General features: G+C 40.9%; 1 protein-coding gene across 6 annotated transcripts; it reads right to left on the bottom strand.

Annotated features, from left to right (window-relative positions):
- Positions 1-2,847: 2,847 nt before the first annotated feature.
- On the bottom strand, positions 2,848-17,319 carry ppp6r2b (protein phosphatase 6, regulatory subunit 2b). 6 transcript variants are annotated; one of them, XM_040134223.1, is made up of 27 exons: positions 16,892-17,319; positions 16,088-16,305; positions 14,427-14,603; positions 14,125-14,283; positions 13,909-14,007; positions 13,323-13,509; positions 12,048-12,185; positions 11,894-11,959; positions 11,659-11,771; positions 11,456-11,569; positions 11,150-11,270; positions 10,254-10,415; positions 9,918-10,151; positions 9,729-9,793; positions 9,520-9,635; positions 9,303-9,388; positions 9,125-9,202; positions 8,939-9,033; positions 8,798-8,855; positions 8,369-8,490; positions 8,109-8,269; positions 7,846-8,002; positions 7,366-7,445; positions 6,530-6,740; positions 6,307-6,330; positions 5,236-5,382; positions 2,848-4,266 (listed from the first exon to the last, which is right to left on the bottom strand). In XM_040134223.1, the coding sequence occupies exons 4-27, from the start codon at positions 14,250-14,252 to the stop codon at positions 4,233-4,235; spliced, it is 2,796 nt and encodes a 931-aa protein (XP_039990157.1). In that variant the 5' UTR covers positions 14,253-14,283; positions 14,427-14,603; positions 16,088-16,305; positions 16,892-17,319; the 3' UTR covers positions 2,848-4,232. The 6 variants fall into 6 exon arrangements, with proteins under 6 accessions (XP_039990157.1, XP_039990162.1, XP_039990160.1 ...); XM_040134228.1 differs by lacking the exons at positions 6,307-6,330; positions 14,427-14,603; XM_040134226.1 differs by lacking the exons at positions 14,427-14,603; positions 16,088-16,305; positions 16,892-17,319 and adding an exon at positions 15,766-16,013.
- Between the last annotated feature and the right edge of the window lie 741 nt (positions 17,320-18,060).

The following is an 18,060-nucleotide window of genomic DNA, read 5'->3' as shown; positions in this document are numbered from 1 at the left end:
GCAAGCAAGAAGAGAAGAGTTTCCCTGTAAACTACAGACACCAATGCAATGACAAACATGGTGTATCTGAGCCAAGGAATGAAAACACACTCCCAGAACGAAATGGCAAGGATATATAGATAGGACTCCAAGCTGAAAAGTGTTGAGAATATGAACACAAGAGGGGTCATCAGCTCCTCCCCCACTGTGACAGGAACTCATTTCACCTCTGCCTGCAGCAGAGCAAGATCTGTGTGACAGGCAGGTTTGCACTGGGGGAGATGGTGTGAGGGTGTAGCGTTGATTCCGTGGCTCACATGTAGCATACGTGCAGTGAGGACCAGGAAGCAACATAATCCACAAGCTCACCTGCCCCTAAGGTAAACATATTCCAAAGACCAAGTCCTGTCTCTGTTTGTACTCTGTGTGTGTGTGTGTGTGTGTGTGTGTGTGTGTGTGTGTGTGTGTGTGTGTGTGTGTGTGACAATCACAGACTCATACTTCATCTTTGTCTGACATTTATTAGGTTCATATCTGAATGTACAAGCTAGATTGACAACAGGTAACAGACACATTACTCTAAATGAGAAAAAAAAAAAAAAAAAAAAAAAACCCCACCAGCATCAGTCCACTTTACAAAAAAGGCATTTTACAACACCAATGTCTGTCACACCACTTCCCCCACAATCTCTCTCTCTCACACACACACACACACACACACACACACACACACACACACACACACACACACACACACACACACACACACACACACACCAATGTAATAAGCTATGATGTGAGAAAGATTTAAACTTGAAATGGCCTCGGTGTAACAGACAATGGGATGAAGTAAAGACTTGACACCCATTGTCTCTCAATTAAAGTTCTGGGCACACACTGTTCAATACAGCACAGTCCCAATGAGGTGAATGAGGCTAATGTGCAAACTTAATGGCACTTAAAGATGACTGTATCGTACCGTATGCCGTTATGCATAACATCACACCATACCCGTAGCTACACTGCACACGCACCACACTCTCAAAGTGAAGGAAACACACACACACACACACACACACACACACCAAAAACACAAAGGTAAGGGTCAGACGCAGTGCTTAGGTTTGATGAAAGAGGCGATGACATATTCTGACCCTGTACGCAACCCTGACAAGGAACAGCCCTGTTTTTCTTTTGCAAGCCTGACTTAAAACCAATGCTAGGTCTCTGTACAGTTCCACTTCAAACAGCTCAAAGCGTTGAACAGATAAAAGCAAAAATTGCTGTGATCTAAGATGAAACTTCAACATCTTTTTTTTCTTACATGTGGCATCCTCTCCTACTGCTGATAAGTCCATAACATGACTTAAAAAAAAAAACTAAACAAACAAACGACAGAGGGATAAAACAAAAATTACTCTTGTTAAACTAGACCTTTAAGATCATTGCAAGAAAGGAGGCTACTTCACAGATATGAAACCAGTTGTAAACTGGTGGGAAGACACACTTTGGCAGAAAGCATTGAAGAAAAAGTATATCTAAAGTATCTACATGGTTCACTCGTTCAAGTCAAACATTCCCGCCTCTCTGAGTAGGGAATAATATGGTGGCCCTTTTGGCACCACCAAATACAAACCAAAAGTGCGTCTTGAAAAAGTGCTTTTAAAATAAATACAATAATCTATGTAAATCGTTCCATAGGCATATATGCAATTAAAGTCAACTCCTGCCCTGAGAAAGAGAGAGAGGAGAAAGATAAAGTAAAACGTGACTGTCTGGCACACGCAAGCCTAAAGGATACTTTTAGTTTATTACAACTTGGGTCATGTTGTTGTAGTTTTTGCCACTGTTGGTTATGATTAGACTGTACTGATACCATAAACCTGATGGGGCAAGAGAGATGATGGGTCAGACAAACAGACAGGTTTTAAACAAGATGATGGAAGAAGACGGCTAACAGGTAAACAAAAAATTTAAACAATGCTAGATTGAAAATATCTATTTTTTTTTTTTGAGAAACGAAATGCATTCAACATACTTGTTAAGACTTCAAGGATAAACACAATGTATTTTAGTGAGCGACACTGAATGTAAACAAAACTTTTGTTTGTTTACAGGGCACCTTTAATCTGACAAGTATGTTTTTTTGGATCAGCTGATTCATTGTTTGGTATATAAGCTGTCAGGAAACAATGAAAAACGTCCATCACAGTTGAAATGAAATAGCCTGTCCTGTCTGAGCAACAGTCCAAAAACCCATAGATATTCAGTTAATTATCACATTAGACAAAGAAAAGCTGAAAAATCCTCACAATAAAGAAGCTGAAATTAGGCAATGTTCTGTATTTTTGCTTGAAAACGTACTTTTATGTTTAACTGATTATCAAAATAGTTGATATTTTTCAGTCAATCAACTATTGCACTAATCGACAAATTTTTTCAGCTCTAGTTGATAATAATCATTACATAAGAAAAGTACTGTATGTGCACACAAATTATATGATAAAAAGGTAATAGTTGAAGCAGTATATTTTTCTAAACTGGGAAGAATGTTTACAAAAGGACAGTTTTTGTATTATTTAACGTTCACCTTCATTTTCTCTGCCCAATAAGATTGCTTAAGGACTGAAAAAAAAGACCCAAGTCGTAATACACTGGAATTACCCTTTAAGTAAATAATACAGAAGAAGTACTGCAGACTCACATTCACGCACACGCACACGCACACACTTCCAAACATCCATGTAGGAAGCATGTAGCAGAGGAACAGGAACTGATGCTGGGCTATTAACCGAAACATAGACATCATTATTGCCTCATTTCAACAGTACAACACACACACATACAATATACAACCTGCAAAACAACTGCCTTTCCATACATTGGATTTATTCCAAAAATAGATAATGTTTATATATACTGTTTACATTTATATTACGTTTACATATTACCAAGAATAGCCACAACCTAATACAGGTTCAAATTTCACAATATTACATTTAAACAGCTCTGAGGGTGATATGAATGGGTATGTGCACATCACTGTTTTGTGTGGGGTTTTTTTTTTTTTGGTTTGTTTTTTTTGCATGTGTATAGATATGATTGTGTATACATGCGTGTATGCCACTGTATGTCTGTGTGTGTGTGTTACACAGGTGTGCTTTCTTTGTATCTGCCTACCTCTCCTTTGACCTGAGAATGCACTCTGTACCTTACACAGAGCTCAAAAACACACACACACACACACACACACACACACACACACACACACACACACACACACACACACACACACACACACACACACACACACACACACACACACACACACACACACACACACACGTCTCTAAACTACATGAATCTGTCAGACGTTTGAGGAGGAAGTGACAAGTGACACATGATGCTCCCAAATCAACAAAGAGAGAGCATTTATGTTCCACATGATGAAAGCAAAGAAATCTTACTTGGACTGAGAAATGTTCAGGTAGCATATATGGAGAAATAAAAAGCCTAATTATTGTCACTCACACATTTGCACTATTAAATCGTCTGCCTGGCATGTACATTGAAAAGTTGAAGACAAAATGGCAGCTAGCTTTGCAAGCATCTTGGCTTTTGTAATCTTGGCTGATCATTTGATTACATCTTTTCTTTACTAAAGTGTAAACAGTCAAATGCATTGCTAGAAAAAAAAAAAAAAAAAAAAAAAAATCACTGGGCTGTGATTTAATGCCCAGAGAGCAGACATGCTCAAACAATCTGAAATTCTGATGCTAAATTTAATAAAGGATTCAAATTTCAGACTGATGTGTTTGGTTTTTTTTTTCTTCTTAAGATTAAAGTGCCACAGCTGGCGCTCAGACACTCAGTGTCAGCTCTGCTCATCACAACAGGTAAGTGTTTTACTTTCCCACGTTCACTGGGAAAATTACATCTAGGAATAGTTCATATGTAGCACAATTTGGCTTTGGGGATCTGGCACGATGATATGTCCTTTAAAAGCACACATTCTCCTTTGAAGCAGATCAGATTTAATCATGTCATGAGGTGCAGGAAAGACATCATCAGCCCATGTGTAGATTTCTGGCATCCAACATACATACTGTTAAGGGCTGTCTGACATTGAGGATCTCCCATTCTTCGGACACAAAAAGGACACTGAAGAGCAGCTAAGAGGAAGCAAAGGTGGCATGGCTGTGTTGTTGAATGGACTTGTGATAAGCGTGTGTGCACGTCGCTGTACCGCATCGTTAAGCGGGTCCATTAGCAGAGGGTGGCATCTCTCTGTAAAAAAAAAGACAGAAATTCAAGCAAGTCTGGTTTTATCTGCCAAATATCTACCATCAAGACCCTCTAACAGGTTGAAACTTTGAATGTGGCAACACCACTAGAAGGAATCACATATGGCAACAGGCATTAGACAAGAACACAACCATATTTATTTGGAAGAGATAATGAATGTTTACATTCTTATTCCAATTTTTTCTTGTACACAATCATTTCATTTTTTCACAACAACTTCCTGGTTAAACTCTGATGGACTGTACTCACTGCCGGTTGTGTACACATGCAGTTTTGCAGTGTAATTGTATTATAAATTACAACTACATCTGAGCTGTGAAAAAAAGCTCTGTAGGAGTCCTGTCCTAGGACTCTTTAAAAGGTGACTCGCCAGGGATTTGAAGCATTGGTCTTATGTGTGGTGATCTTACCCCAACTTTATAACTTGTTCTAATGGACATTGTGGAGTGACTAATTGGAATCATTTTAAAATTTTAGTTTTTCTGCATAATATATTTAAACAGGGGGTCTGTTTAAACCAACCTGTGCAATGTTCCTTAAAGGTTCCTTTAAACAATGTGTATCAGTCAATTTTGTCACATTCACAAAAATACAGCATTTGGCAAAGGTTGTTACCAAGGCTTTGATATCCCCTCAGTGTTTGAATCACAGATACATTTTGACTTTTCATAGAAGGAAACTACTAACATTAATGTTTAGGTGTGCCAGTAAGCCACACCAGCAAGCCTTCAAGCACAGCACCAAGGCCCTGGCCCTAAATGAAGTGCAGCCTGTTTTAATATTGTCGGTTACACCTGTGTTTGAGAGGTCAGAAATGTCAGGAGCCTTGTAACAGGACTTGTTACTGAGAGGTGCTTTACCAGGGATTTGAAGCATTTGTCCCGCGTGGTGATGTTACCTCTACTCTATTCAGCTGTACATAAACATGTGATCAAATAGACACACACTTACTGTGAGACAGCAGCCGACTGGTTAGATGGACTAGCAGTGGTTGGGCTTGGACAGTCTCCATGTTTCTTTCCTTTTTCGCTGTCTTTCTCATTGCCTTTCCCTTTGTCTTTTACAGACAGCCCCTCTATTGGCGCCTTAACCGCATCGCTGCAAAAAACACAGATAAACAAACTAGAAAGATAGCCGGGGGATTGTCACCTGAGCTGAAATCCTAGAACCTAAGTGCAGATGCTAGTGGCTGCTACTGGCTGAATTTTGCTACAGTTGTCTACTTTCAGCTCAGTCCACACTGGTCCAGTGCACACAGCAACCTGTGTATCCACTGTTCTGGTACTGTAAAGGCATAGCAGGCTGTGACTGACTAAAGTCAAAGTGAGTTGGGCGCAAAGTTTTGATGTTTGTTCTAAGGTAGTTACTCTCTAATTCCAAGTAGGATCTATTTAGTTGTAGCATGCTTGTAGGTGCACTGTTTGTTAGTAACTTGCTAATGTCTTTGTTAGAATGTTGATATGTTGGATTGGTAGCAACTTTTGCTCATAGCATGCTATTTGACAGACTGTTAGTAGTGTTGGTGCTCTGAAAGAAACTAAATCGTATCAGCTTGTGTCTTGTCACTGTTAGGACTGAGATGGGACAAGAAATGTCTGTATCACATAACTACAGTGAGTATTCATTCACTGCTCTCAGTTTTGGGTGTAATTGCTTTAGTAAGGTAACAGACCACCATTTGATTTCTAAAATGCAGCGTAGACTGTTTCATGCTGAGGGTCGTCGTTGATGCCAGTGCTGTTTGGGAATCACAGGGTCACGTTGAGAATATGGGATGAGCCTAGCATAGGGACCTGCAGGTTTCTGTACAAGTCCACAGGTGTGAGTTAGTACACATTTTTTTATGAAATAGTCTTGGCCTGAATTATGGCACATGGGATTGTTACTCTACATCCTGTTAAATGGCAACAAGCAAACGAAAACATGTGGCACATTTGTGCTTCTGATGGCCTTTTAAATCCTTCATACAACTTCAGGAAAGCATTCCGCACTCCAGAGTGAAAGACCTCAAGCACAACATACCGTCTGGCTGCTGGTCTGAATACTCTGGGGAACAGACAGGAGGAGGACGATATCAGAAGAAAAACAGAGAAAGTGGAAGTAAAATTGTGCGGGAAAAAGCTTGGAAGGGAAAGGGGAAGGAGGGCTCTGTAAAAGCACTTGGAAGTGCAATAGGCGAGGGGGGGACACGTTGTACCAATCAGATGAAGCCGCTGCCCTACATTTTATGTGTGAGCATCTGCACCTGGTGAAGACTGCCCTCTCATTTTTAGCGTCCACGGTGAGCCGGATGGTCTCCTTGCCAGCACCAGTGGTGATGGTCTCTGTGGTGACCGTCTCACTGGATGTAGACTCTGTCTTGCCTTCTTCCTCATCGCTTTCGGAGCTGCTGGAGGAGGAGCTGTCTGACGCCACCAGTGGAGCTTTTCTTGCCACACACACGCTCCACACACATGCTGCAGAGAGTGAAGAGGAAATCATCTGCTTTTAACATGGATGTATGCTTGCTTCACCAGGAAAGTCAAATGATCACAGAGGTAAGAGATTGAGTAGTAGTTAAGAGCTGCCAAATGCTATATGCTATATATGCTACATACTGTATATTTGGGTCATGTTACTCTATGGGCCTTAATGTCACATTACTTTTAACTCAGCAGAGGCTTACCAACTAAAAAATCCCAGGTTCTAACCCTGAGCAAATACAGGTGTTCCAAAATGGACACATCTTATTACAGGCAAGTGTTTGCACGTCATGTGTTTATGAAAGCTTAACCATATTCCCCCCAAATAGTTACTCACTGTTTAAGAAGTGCATGATTGTATAGTCTGTATTTGCAATTGTCAATTTAAATGAATAAAAATGTTATAAAATTAAACATGACACTGAGTATTTTAAAACAACAATATGCACCCTTTGTATCCATGTTGTGCCTGCCTATGACTATGCCTAGGAATGTACAAGATTCGCATTCAACTGTGGTTGAATAAGTGCTGTGCACCAGTGGTGGAGAATAGGGGGCTTTAAATGACATGTTTTCCTATTAACCATTTTTAGCCAATAGCCATACTGCAGCAACTTACGGTTCTGGTTTGGTTTGGTGTTATCTGATCCGCTGAGCTCCGAGTCCACGGGAGAACTGCATCTAGGGCCTGTTTCCGAGCTGGTAAAATACAACACTGATAAAATCTGCCAAAGCACTACTGACACACAGTTAAATCAATTTAAGGGTCAATTTTTCTCATATTGTGCATCTATGGTTGCCTGTATATAAGAACATTTTTTCTTTTTTTTTGTATTCTAACAAAGGTTTGACGTCTGCATTTGTTTAAGTTGTAAATAAATTTCAGACATAAATGCCAATATGCATTATGCCCGTGTTCCCACATTTAATTTAAATATAAAAAAAAATGAGATTTTATTACTTGGGTTGAGTGCAAATGTTTTTCGCTGAGGATTTGTGATTGTCATTGTACAATTGTCAATGCGTTCTCATGGAAAAACATGTCACTGGGGAAGGGAGGATCAAATTACCTCCACATATTTAGAACAGTCAGACTCACCAACAGAAAGGCTGGAAGTCAGCGAACTTGGCCCAGCCTTTCTCCTCTGCATCTGTGGCAGCTTGTTGGGAGATTGGAGTGTCCCACACCGCAAAGCCCAGTCCTCCTGCAGGTGCCTTTGAGTTCACCTCCTCGAAATCTGCTATCCAGCCAGTGCCTGTATATGAACATACTCTGCATAAGGCACTTACTCGAAACCTGTTTTAGTCCTGAGATATAGAGCAAAGCAATTATGCATTACTCTACAATATAATGTATCTCACTCTTTGTTGCCTCAGTCTGGCCCTGGCTTGAGAAAGGATCCAGGCCATCTTTGGGCTCCTCTCCTTCTTCTGAGTCCGAGTCTGCTGCTGTGTCAGAGGCCTCTGTGCCAGAGGTTGCTGTCCTATCACAGGCCTTACTGGCTGACTGTGAGCCACCAAACCTTAAAACAAAAAAACCATATTAGTATGCTTGATTGAAAATCAATTCAAAATAAATCATTCCAATGTTGAGGGCATTTGATTTCTGCTTGTGTGTCTACCTGTTCCGGGACTTGGTTTGTGTTGCATAGTTGATCTCTTTCTCCTCCCAGATGTCCTCTTCATCATCATCAAAGGGCTGAATCCTTTCCTTGGAACAGGCCTCAAACACAGCTGTATTAGCCTGCAAAAAAACAGGTGGGCAACTTCAATGTGCAAAGTTTCAGATCATTTTTTTTAATCAATCAATCACATCAAAAAGAAGGTAAAACTGTCTGTGGAATGTGTAAGTAGGCAATTATAAGATGGTGATATGTGGTGTCTGTGTGTTTGTCAGGTTGTTTTTGATGTTTTTCTGCTTGTTGGTGGCCAAAAAAATCATTATTGCATCTTTAACAGAGACGTTTACAACCGCAAAGTTGCATACAGAAATGCAACTTCAAAGTACAAATTTGTGAATAAACTTGCATGAAGAATGTAAATAAACTCACACTGTCCTGGCCTGGATCAATGTTGATATTTATCTCTGCAATCCGGTCAAACGTTGCCCTGCATAACCACAAAAAACCCCTCAATCAACACACAATGACAATATTGCACTGACACACGGAGAGGAATATCAGTTAATTTACCCAATGTCGTCGTGATCAGTAAACTCCTCATCATTGAAGCCAAACTGATCCACAAAGTTAGCTGTCATCTGCTGAATCTGGTAGTCTGAAAAGGCCTAAAACAAAATTCACAAAGTTAGATTATCTTACTATAGCTGATAATAGAAGCTCTTGGTGTTTTTTGTGTGTGCGCTTATGTATGTGTACCTGCTGTACTGTCAGTTCTTTAGGGAAGGGGCTCTCCATGTCATCCTCTGAGGAAGGCCGTGGGTTTCCTGTGCCAATCTAAATGGGGGAACACCACCACAAATGCAACATTTAAAGTTATAAAAGTGTGTATAATTACAACCAGCTACTCTAAATGTGTATATGTGTGTGTGTTTACCAGGTCTATGGTGTTCTTCCTATTGGTCTCTGACAGAGTCTGGTCCACAAAGGTTTCCCAGCGCCCTCTGCAATCCTCTGGGAGATCTGCATCCAAAACATAAGAAAAGCAGCATTAAGAAAGCAATACACCAGCTGAGTGCCACTTGCATCAATTTCTCTTATTTATCACTTTTTTGCACGAATGAATGTGTTTCAGAGTTAATGTCCACACACACCTGTGATGAGGCTACTAATCTGTGTGTGAACCGGGCCCTTCTCCAGGTTGTGGACGACTGTGTTGGCAATCCTGGTCAGATGTCCCATGTACCCTCTTCTCATACCGCCTTCTGATCTAAAAACAGAAGTAACAGACTCGAGTGTAACACGCATATTTCTCCCTAATTCCAAAAATCATCACCACAGTCATCGTCTCACAGGTCCTTACTGTATTTTATCATTCTCTTCCCAGGCCTCTAGAATCCTCTGGACAAGGTGGCAGTGCTGAAACAACTTGTGAGAGAAAAACATGGAGTCAATCAATTGTTTTCATTCAGAGAGAGCCATCACAGTGACCCACCCAGTAGATCAAATGCCATATAAGCCTTCTGCTTCAAACACATACAGAGGCACCTACATGAGTCACCATTAAGTTATGCGCAGAGTTTTCAGGGGTGACTGAAGGGTCATAAGTCAGGATCTCAGTAAAAGCCTGCTCTTGTGATGTATCCTGATGAGGCTTGAATTTGTCCTGGGATCCCAAGCCAGGCTGAAGTCTCATTTCATGGGCACAGGGCCGGAGGATGGCAGCAACACAAAGCTCCACCTGGAGGTGCAGGAAGTTGTTCCATGTGTACTTGAAGAACAAGTCCTGAAAAAAGCATACAATTTCCAGTGGGACATTTAACTATTTTCACATTCTCAACATTATAATTTGAAATTACTAAAAGTGTTGTGTTTTTGCTCATCTCACCAGAAGCAGGTCCATTGTATTGAGTCTGCAGAGTTCCTGTGCTACGACTGCATGGCTAGCAGAGCTGGTATACAGCAGAGAGGCAACTAGTCTGGCCACGTGCAGACGTGTGTTCCCCAGTGGTTCCTCCAGTACACCCAGAGTAGTCAGCATAGGATTTCGCTAAACATGCACAAAACATACAGACAGGCTTCCTAGAAGTGCACAGATAGAGGGCATAGCGGAATTTGGGAAACAACAGTCTGGAGCTTCAGCAAAGTAAAAGGAGAAGGTATCTACATGGCACACAATCAAGCATAACAACTGAAGAAAGGAGGCTTGTTGCACTTCAAACACGGCTTTGGAGTGACTTAAAATATCATGATATTTATAGCATGTTCTAATTTTCTGCAATTGAAAGAACTTGCCCTTGTGAGGTTTGGTGTTGGGCAAGCCCTGTCTTTGTTTTTGATCTTGTCATATCCCATGCCTTTGACTGGCACCTGAATGAATTGTACTGCTGTGCAGGAAATCTCTGATTTCTCTATTGATGACTATCATGTATTCATCATGTGTTATCTCTTATTACAACAGCTAATATTAAAGGCCAAAGTACTGGTGTCTAAATGTTTCAGTGTTACAAAATGTTTAGTATACGTTGCAATGTCAATACTATAAACTCCCTTCAAGCAAAGCTAGAAATAAAGTTGTATTAACAACTTGCTAAGTTATGTCCTCCTGCACCTGGCAAGTAAATATCTAACAACCCAATCAAAAGTCCCTTTAGTAAAGACCAGGTATGGTAACTCAATCAAAGATAATTATAAACGGAACTTTGGCACTTAATATTTAAATGAAATGTAAATACAAAAATGTTGCAACAGCTATGTATATGCAGGAAACGTTTGTTTATGTACCTTGGGTGGGTTCAGAAGTAGCTGGTGGAAGTGTATCAGGTGTGGTTCGATGGCCAACAAAATGCTGCTGTTAACAGTGTAACTTCTCTCAAATCCCTGAGCATCCATCACACCATCCACCCTGTCACAAATACAGACCAACACATATCAAAACAGAAAATGGACAGACAAAATGTTTAATAAATAAACAAAAAAGAGACACGTGACCAACTTGACCCGGAATCAATTTTAGAAAAAATTAGTGAGGCAAGGTGTGTAATGGAAAATGACATTAAGGATCCTTATAAAGTAAAATTTCTCACTCACACAGGCCTCCTGATTTCCAGCAATGTGAGAAGCACTTGAATTCCATTGACAATACAGCTCTCAGTCCTCTCTCCTGAGAACATATTCTGCAACAACTGCTCCACACACTCCTGCCTGTAGAAACAGATGGAATATATTGTTGTGTCCCCATCCTCTAAGAGAGTGTGACCGTGTGCGTGTACGCGCGCATCTGTCTGACTTACGACTCCAGCACAGTCAGCAAAGGGTCAGGCTGTGAAATCTCTTGGAGCTGATTGGCCTGGTCCCTGCTCAGACGAATGATGTCGCACAAAGTCTGAGATGCATTGGACTGCCTCTGTGGGAGACACAACAAGCACACATGAATATTCAGTTTTGTAAGCTGTCTATTCAAGAGTCTCTGAGTTCTGGTGATAGTGCATTTTATATAAAAATACGGGGAAAAAAATGCCCATCTACCTCATCATCTCTCTCAGGGTGAATGAGCTCTATGAGTCTCTGCGCCAGCTTCTCTTCATTCAGCCACTGTTGAGAAAAATCATACGTTATAACTGCACACAATATCAATGTGTAAATCTGCAAAAGCATGAATCTGGGTCCTTTTCTCTCATACAGTAAGAGTCTCGAGTCGAAGAGAGGGTGGCTCCACACAGCTGATAAGTCGTAAGAGCACATCCATCATGGCTGATGTATCAATATGCTTCAGGACCAAGGAAAGGAATCCCTCCTTCCGTCGCAGGAAGCTAATCACCTAAACAAAAACAGAGGGAACACCATGACACAAGATATAAAACCGAAAATTGGCACCCACACAACTAAGGACATGCAAACTCATTGTCAACAACTGTCGTCGGGAGTCATTTGTAAACAGGAAGAATATTATCCAGGGTAAGTGGGATATTGTTTCTGAAAAGACATGTTGGTATAGGGGCAGATATTTCAAAACCTGTGCACATGCAAGTACAAATCAGTCAGAATGCTCTTTTAATTCTTCTCTTTCATTTTCTATATACAGTACGGGCATTTCATCCACACCTTCTTCAACGTGCAATAGTCATTTAGCTGCAGGGTTGGGTTTTTTTAAACCTGTCAGCAACAGTAAGTGTCAATCAATTCATCACCAGCAGGTGTATCAAGCGGCTGCCTCTGGTAAGATAAGTTTCCTCAAAGTTGCCTCACTGAAAGTCTTATAGGGCCACTAGCTAAACCCAAGTATACACACATATTCACAAACTATAGTTAATTCCAACATTACATTTACACATTAAATGGGTATTCATTTAAGCTGTGGGAACAATTTCAAACAATTACATCGAAAACCTTTGCACATAAAAATGACCCGATAGCATAATACTAGTAGAGTTAAGTGTGAAAATGTGGTTGTTTTTTTTTTTGTTTTGTTTGTTGTTGTTGTTTTTTTGTGATTTTGGTGATCTGAATACATTGAGTTAAGTGTTACAAACCAAAGTGATGGTCAAGATCAGGGAGTCACCAGAACTGGTACCAATCATCCCCTCTGGAACATGAGAATCCATGATGTACGGTATGTCACAGCTTTTGGGACAGTTTTCAAGATATGTTGCTCTGGATCAACAAAATGTTCAGATGGACAGGCCAACTGACCTTAACATCCTCAGCCCCCACCACTAACAAGGTAAAACCTGAACTACGTACACTGCTTTCTGTGTTGCACGATCCACATTTTGCCTTTTCAAGAGAAATAAAACTTAACCGCCATCTTGGTTGAGAGTATTTCCCAGAGAGACCAGTTTCCATTATCTTGCTGTAAGAACCCCTCAGACTTTCTGAGGTAAATCATGATAACGCAAAAACACAGCTGTCATCTTCTCTATGCCCTTTGATTTACCTGTGTGAGATTGTGTGTTACCTGCTCAGTCTTCCGTGTGATGAGGTTCCCAATTGTCTTGCTAAAGAAAGATGCCAGGAGGGGATTAAGTGGGGATGGTTGCTCCAGGAAGGCATACAGAGTTTCCAGCAGAGGCTCCTCATTACCCAGCTTATCATTGATCACTCCCACATCACATGTCAACAGCTCACATGCTATATTTGGATACCTACAATAAAGGAAGAGGACACACCTGGCAGTAAAATGAAGCAAATATAAAATCAATATCTCATTTTCCACCTTGGTACACTGAGGGTGCCTAAGTAAACTGGAACAAAAACAATATTTTCTGGAACATGACTGTGCTGATTTTCACAAGCTGATTATCAAACAGGCATTTAAGTAGTTTTGCTATTCCTTGTCAAGGCATTATCAGTGGTATGGTTAGATAGTTGGATCAGGAACATTTTTTTTTATTTTTTTTTAAACAAATCTGAACCCACTTAAGCACTCAGCTCTACTACAGAATTGTAGGTAAGAGATATAATGTATTGCAGCAACAGCAAGACACATTTTTCTTCCTGGACACAGAATACTACATCAGCATATTCTCCACAACAGCACCTACTTGAAGCGCTTGGTCTCCTCTCCACCAGTAGGGGGCTCTGTCGTTATCATACAGACCAGCTCCTGCATGCACTGGTCCTGGCACAGGAACAGGAGAAGTCTACAGATCCATAATGATGAGGAAAGAAGCACCGGTCAGCACCAGCAGGAATTGTTGGAAACCGAAACGTAATTATATTTATGTGCTGCTGATATGCTAAAACTGACATTAACAGACCTCCTGTTCTGAGCCTTGCACTCCTGCAGCACATCTTCCTCATCCATGAGCTCAGTGAGCGTGACATCTTCCTTGTCCAGTAAAGCCTCCAGATGGGAAGATGTGTGCAAGTCAAACTTCCAAAACATGGCTGACGTCACTGGCACATACACTTAGCTGCTGACCAAAAGAAAATGTGGCATGGAGATCAGTATCATGACTGTGTAGCATACATGTACAAGTTGCTGAATGACACCATTTTTATCTGTGTGCAGAACAATTAATTTTGTGGTGCAATACACCATATGTATGTATCCTCTTACTTTTAGACAAGAAGTAATACTCTCAGTCAAGTCTTGCTAAATGTCCAATTGCCTTTTTGACATTGTATGGCCTGGACATCAATCGGCATTACCAAATTCACACAATGAAGACACAAACACACCCGCTTCACTGATACTAACACCAGACACACAAAACCAGGAGAGAATGACTTCAACCTGGATAATGAGAAATGAGATGAAAACAAAATGACAAATGTGACAGAATCATTTCCAGGGAGATTTGATCTGTCTTTCTTAGAGCCAGAGGAAGAGTTAAACTCAGCGTTTAAGCACAGAGACTAGGCTTGCACTGCTCTCTGGAAACAGCAGGAAGCAGTGCATGTGTAATTGAATTAGTGCCTCGCATCTGTGCATTGACATTACCCAGCTTGCTTTGAAATTGGCCTCTGATACACAGTTGCATCAGCAAATAATGATTGGAGTAGGATTTACGAATCCAAATAAATCCCATGCAGAAAGACACTTAGCATAAGTGTGTGATATGGTTGTAATACTTGAAAACAACTGAAAACAACTGTTCCAGCCAGTGAGTGGGGCTACTGAGTCTTGCATTAGCAGACATCTGTTACTACAAAGTGCAAACTTGAGATTAGGTGTGATAATGATGACACCGTATGGGGCAGCGCAGGAGTTTTGACCGGACAACGGCTTTAAGGCAGAGACCTTCCCCTGTACCACACCAGTCCACAGATACAGTAAAGAATCCATCTTAATATAACTGGCCTATGATTACCCCTTAGTCCATTCTCCATTTGATAAAACGTGTGATTCCCATGGTGAGCATGCCACTGATCCAGCATGTGTTGGTCTAAACTGTGGCTAAGGCCCCGCACAAAAATTAATACGATATCGGATACTGCAAAGTCAGCAGTCGCACACTAGAACAAGCGGGTAATGTATCGTTTTACAGTGTAAAGGGGAGCTCGAACACAACTTGCTCATTTCTATACACCATTAAAATCGATTGCATAACATTAACAATCGCCGTGTCTACAGCCCTAGTGTGCTCGTCCCTTCGGTAAACATGCCAAGGTTAACGAGCAGGTGTTTTAGAGCTCAGACTATCAACTCCAGGAATTCAATCTTTCCCCACAGCTACGTGTGGATTTTTAAATTTCCTACAACAGCACAGCCACGGTCAGCTCTCAAGACAGGCCTCTCTGCCGTCCTGAGATCAGCTGGGGACGGTTACTGCTAGCTATTACCGTACATCGGTTATAACAGGGTAACCTTCATATCAGTGTGAATTAGGGTTAAGTAGTTTATCCATACAGTTATCGTAACTTCACGTTAAGTTAGCCCATCTCTTGTTACCAACCTCTGTCAGTGCCTCTCCGCCGCTCACCGACGGTGTCTTTTCACGTACCTTGCATGCAGATCGTGTACCGGCCCGCTAGCAGTGTCACGCTCATGTCGCTAACGTTACTAAAGTATTTCAGTACGGCGCCGGTGGCGAACAGTGTTTCGATCAAAAGCTAACATGGGTCAGTTATCAAAACATCGGGGCTAAGTGGGACGACCCCCCCCCCCCGATTCAAACCTAGCGTCTTCCGACCACTTGACAGCGAGTCAGCTCGCACAGGCTTTACATGAGATGACGTTTGTTTTGTTTCCCTTCCAAAAAGACAAGCGACCGCTACCTTTTCTCCATCATTCAATCGGTCGTCATCTCCAAGCTGAACGGCACCTCGGCGACTTCGGCTGTCAGGTCACCCGGAGGCCCATGGCTGGCTATTCAGAACTGCGTTGTTAGCTTGGAGATACTACCCTTTCTCGGTTGCAGTGTCATTTAACGCTACACCGCCGTTACACAGCGGCTGGCCTGCGGAGGAGCTGTGTTGACACTGTCCAAATTGTACTTGTTCAGGCAGGAGGGGGGGAAAAAAAAACAAAAAAAAACAACAACAATCTGTCAGATTTGGAAATCAAAATGGCGGATACCAGAAACGCAATCAAAAGTTCGGCTGTCCATCAACTGTGTAAACATTGATGATCGACATTTTATCTGCCCTGAAAGTTGCTGTCAAGAGTTGGGTGATAAAGCAACAACTCCTGCAGTAAAAATTTGAAGATTTGATATTCACCTTCATAAAACGCCCTTCCAAACGAGAAAGTAAAGTACCTTCAAGTTTCAAATTGTGATAAAGAATGAAATAATGTACAAAACTGATTTAAACTATTTCACTATTACAAGAAATTGCCTTAGTCTTTGGCGACAGACACCTAACTGTACGACAAGTGTTTAGGGACTGTCGTTCTCTTCCTGACTTCAGATTTTCGCTAAAAAAAAAAAAGCCCAGGGAGCCGCGTTGATTACTGATGTAATTTATTTTCAACAAAAGAAAGAAAGACAAGAGACATTTGATACCCACACACATTTTAAATGAAGCCCCAAAAAAAGGATAACTCCATAAATCATGTAACTTGTACATCACCTGGCGTACCTGTGCAGAGACTCCCATCCCCACTTTGCTGCCTCTGAGCTGGACTTTGTGACTGTGTCAGGTTACAGGTCTGCACTTTCATTATATTACCATACGTCTATCTGCAGCTGCACTGTGGACGTGTATGACCAGACAAACATAATTGTTGAAAAATACAGCATGCATCAGCTGTAGTGATAATAATTCCTGCCAAGCTAAAACTAAAGCAGAGACCTAGCAACGAGGTAACCTTCACGGAATATTTCCCCAGAGGTTCCCCTGAAAGGTAAATTGTTTTGCAGCCTTTGAAGAATGTTCAAGGAATGTTAAAAAAACATTTCTGAATTACTCTGGGGGAATGTTCGAACGGGGGTCCAGCAAACGTTCCCGCACCTGAACCGAAAAGTGTTTGCTGGGCTGTCTCTGTAGGCCAGTGCTGGAAGATGTATTCAGATCATTTACTTAAGTGCAACAAGCAATCCCACAATGTAGAAATACTCCACCACAAGTAAACGTCCTGCATTGAAAATGTTATTTAAGTAAAAAGGACAAAAGTAATGGCAAAAAAATGCATTTAAAGTATGAAAAGTAAAAGTTCACTTTATGCAGAATGCCCCTCTGTGAGTATTATTATTATTAGATTTACATGTAAGCAGCACTTTAATATAAGTTGATCTAATTTTAACTGCTTGATATGCATGGGTGTAGTTTCATCTATCACATATTTTATAAACTGATCATTTGATTTGTTCGTAAAATTTTAATCTGAATATTAATTACTAACTATAGCTATGAAGTAAATGTTGAGTAAAAAGTACAATATTTAGTATAAAGTAGCATAAAGAGACAAATAGAAAATACTAAGAAATACTTAGGTGGAGTAAAACTACCTCAAAATTGTAATTAAGAAAAGTACTTCAGTAAATGTACTTAGTTACTTTCCACCACTGCGGTAGGCTTGTGTATTTTCCTACAATTTCTGCAGAAAATTGTTCATCCTTAAACAACGGTGCTATTTGCAAAAATCTAAAAGCTGCAGTATAACCAACAGGTGAAATTGGTCCATCTGACTTCATGGAAACAGCTGAAGTCAGAGTGGTGGCATCTGAGGGTTAGGGTGCTAGAGCTGCTTGGTTTTTTCTTAACTGGTTAAAATATATTTGAAACTTTTTAACCAGTCAATGAAAATG

The sequence above is a fragment of the Xiphias gladius genome, chromosome 8 (genome assembly GCF_016859285.1).
Source record: "Xiphias gladius isolate SHS-SW01 ecotype Sanya breed wild chromosome 8, ASM1685928v1, whole genome shotgun sequence".
Taxonomy (NCBI): Eukaryota; Metazoa; Chordata; class Actinopteri; order Istiophoriformes; family Xiphiidae; genus Xiphias; species Xiphias gladius.
Note: the sequence above shows the minus strand (reverse complement) of the source record. Positions and strands in the feature narration are given on the sequence as shown.

What these genes read in the sequence shown, in the direction of transcription:
- ppp6r2b (XM_040134223.1), bottom strand. Translation starts at nt 14,252, where the DNA reads ATGTTTTGGAAGTTTGACTTGCACACATCTTCCCATCTGGAGGCTTTA. An exon ending in TCACACGGAAGACTGAGCAG is followed by an intron (nt 12,186 to 13,322) that starts GTAACACACAAT and finishes GTTTTTGTTTAG; the next exon opens with GTGATTAGCTTCCTGCGACG. An exon ending in TACTTCTGAACCCACCCAAG is followed by an intron (nt 10,416 to 11,149) that starts GTACATAAACAA and finishes GTGCATGTTTAG; the next exon opens with CGAAATCCTATGCTGACTAC.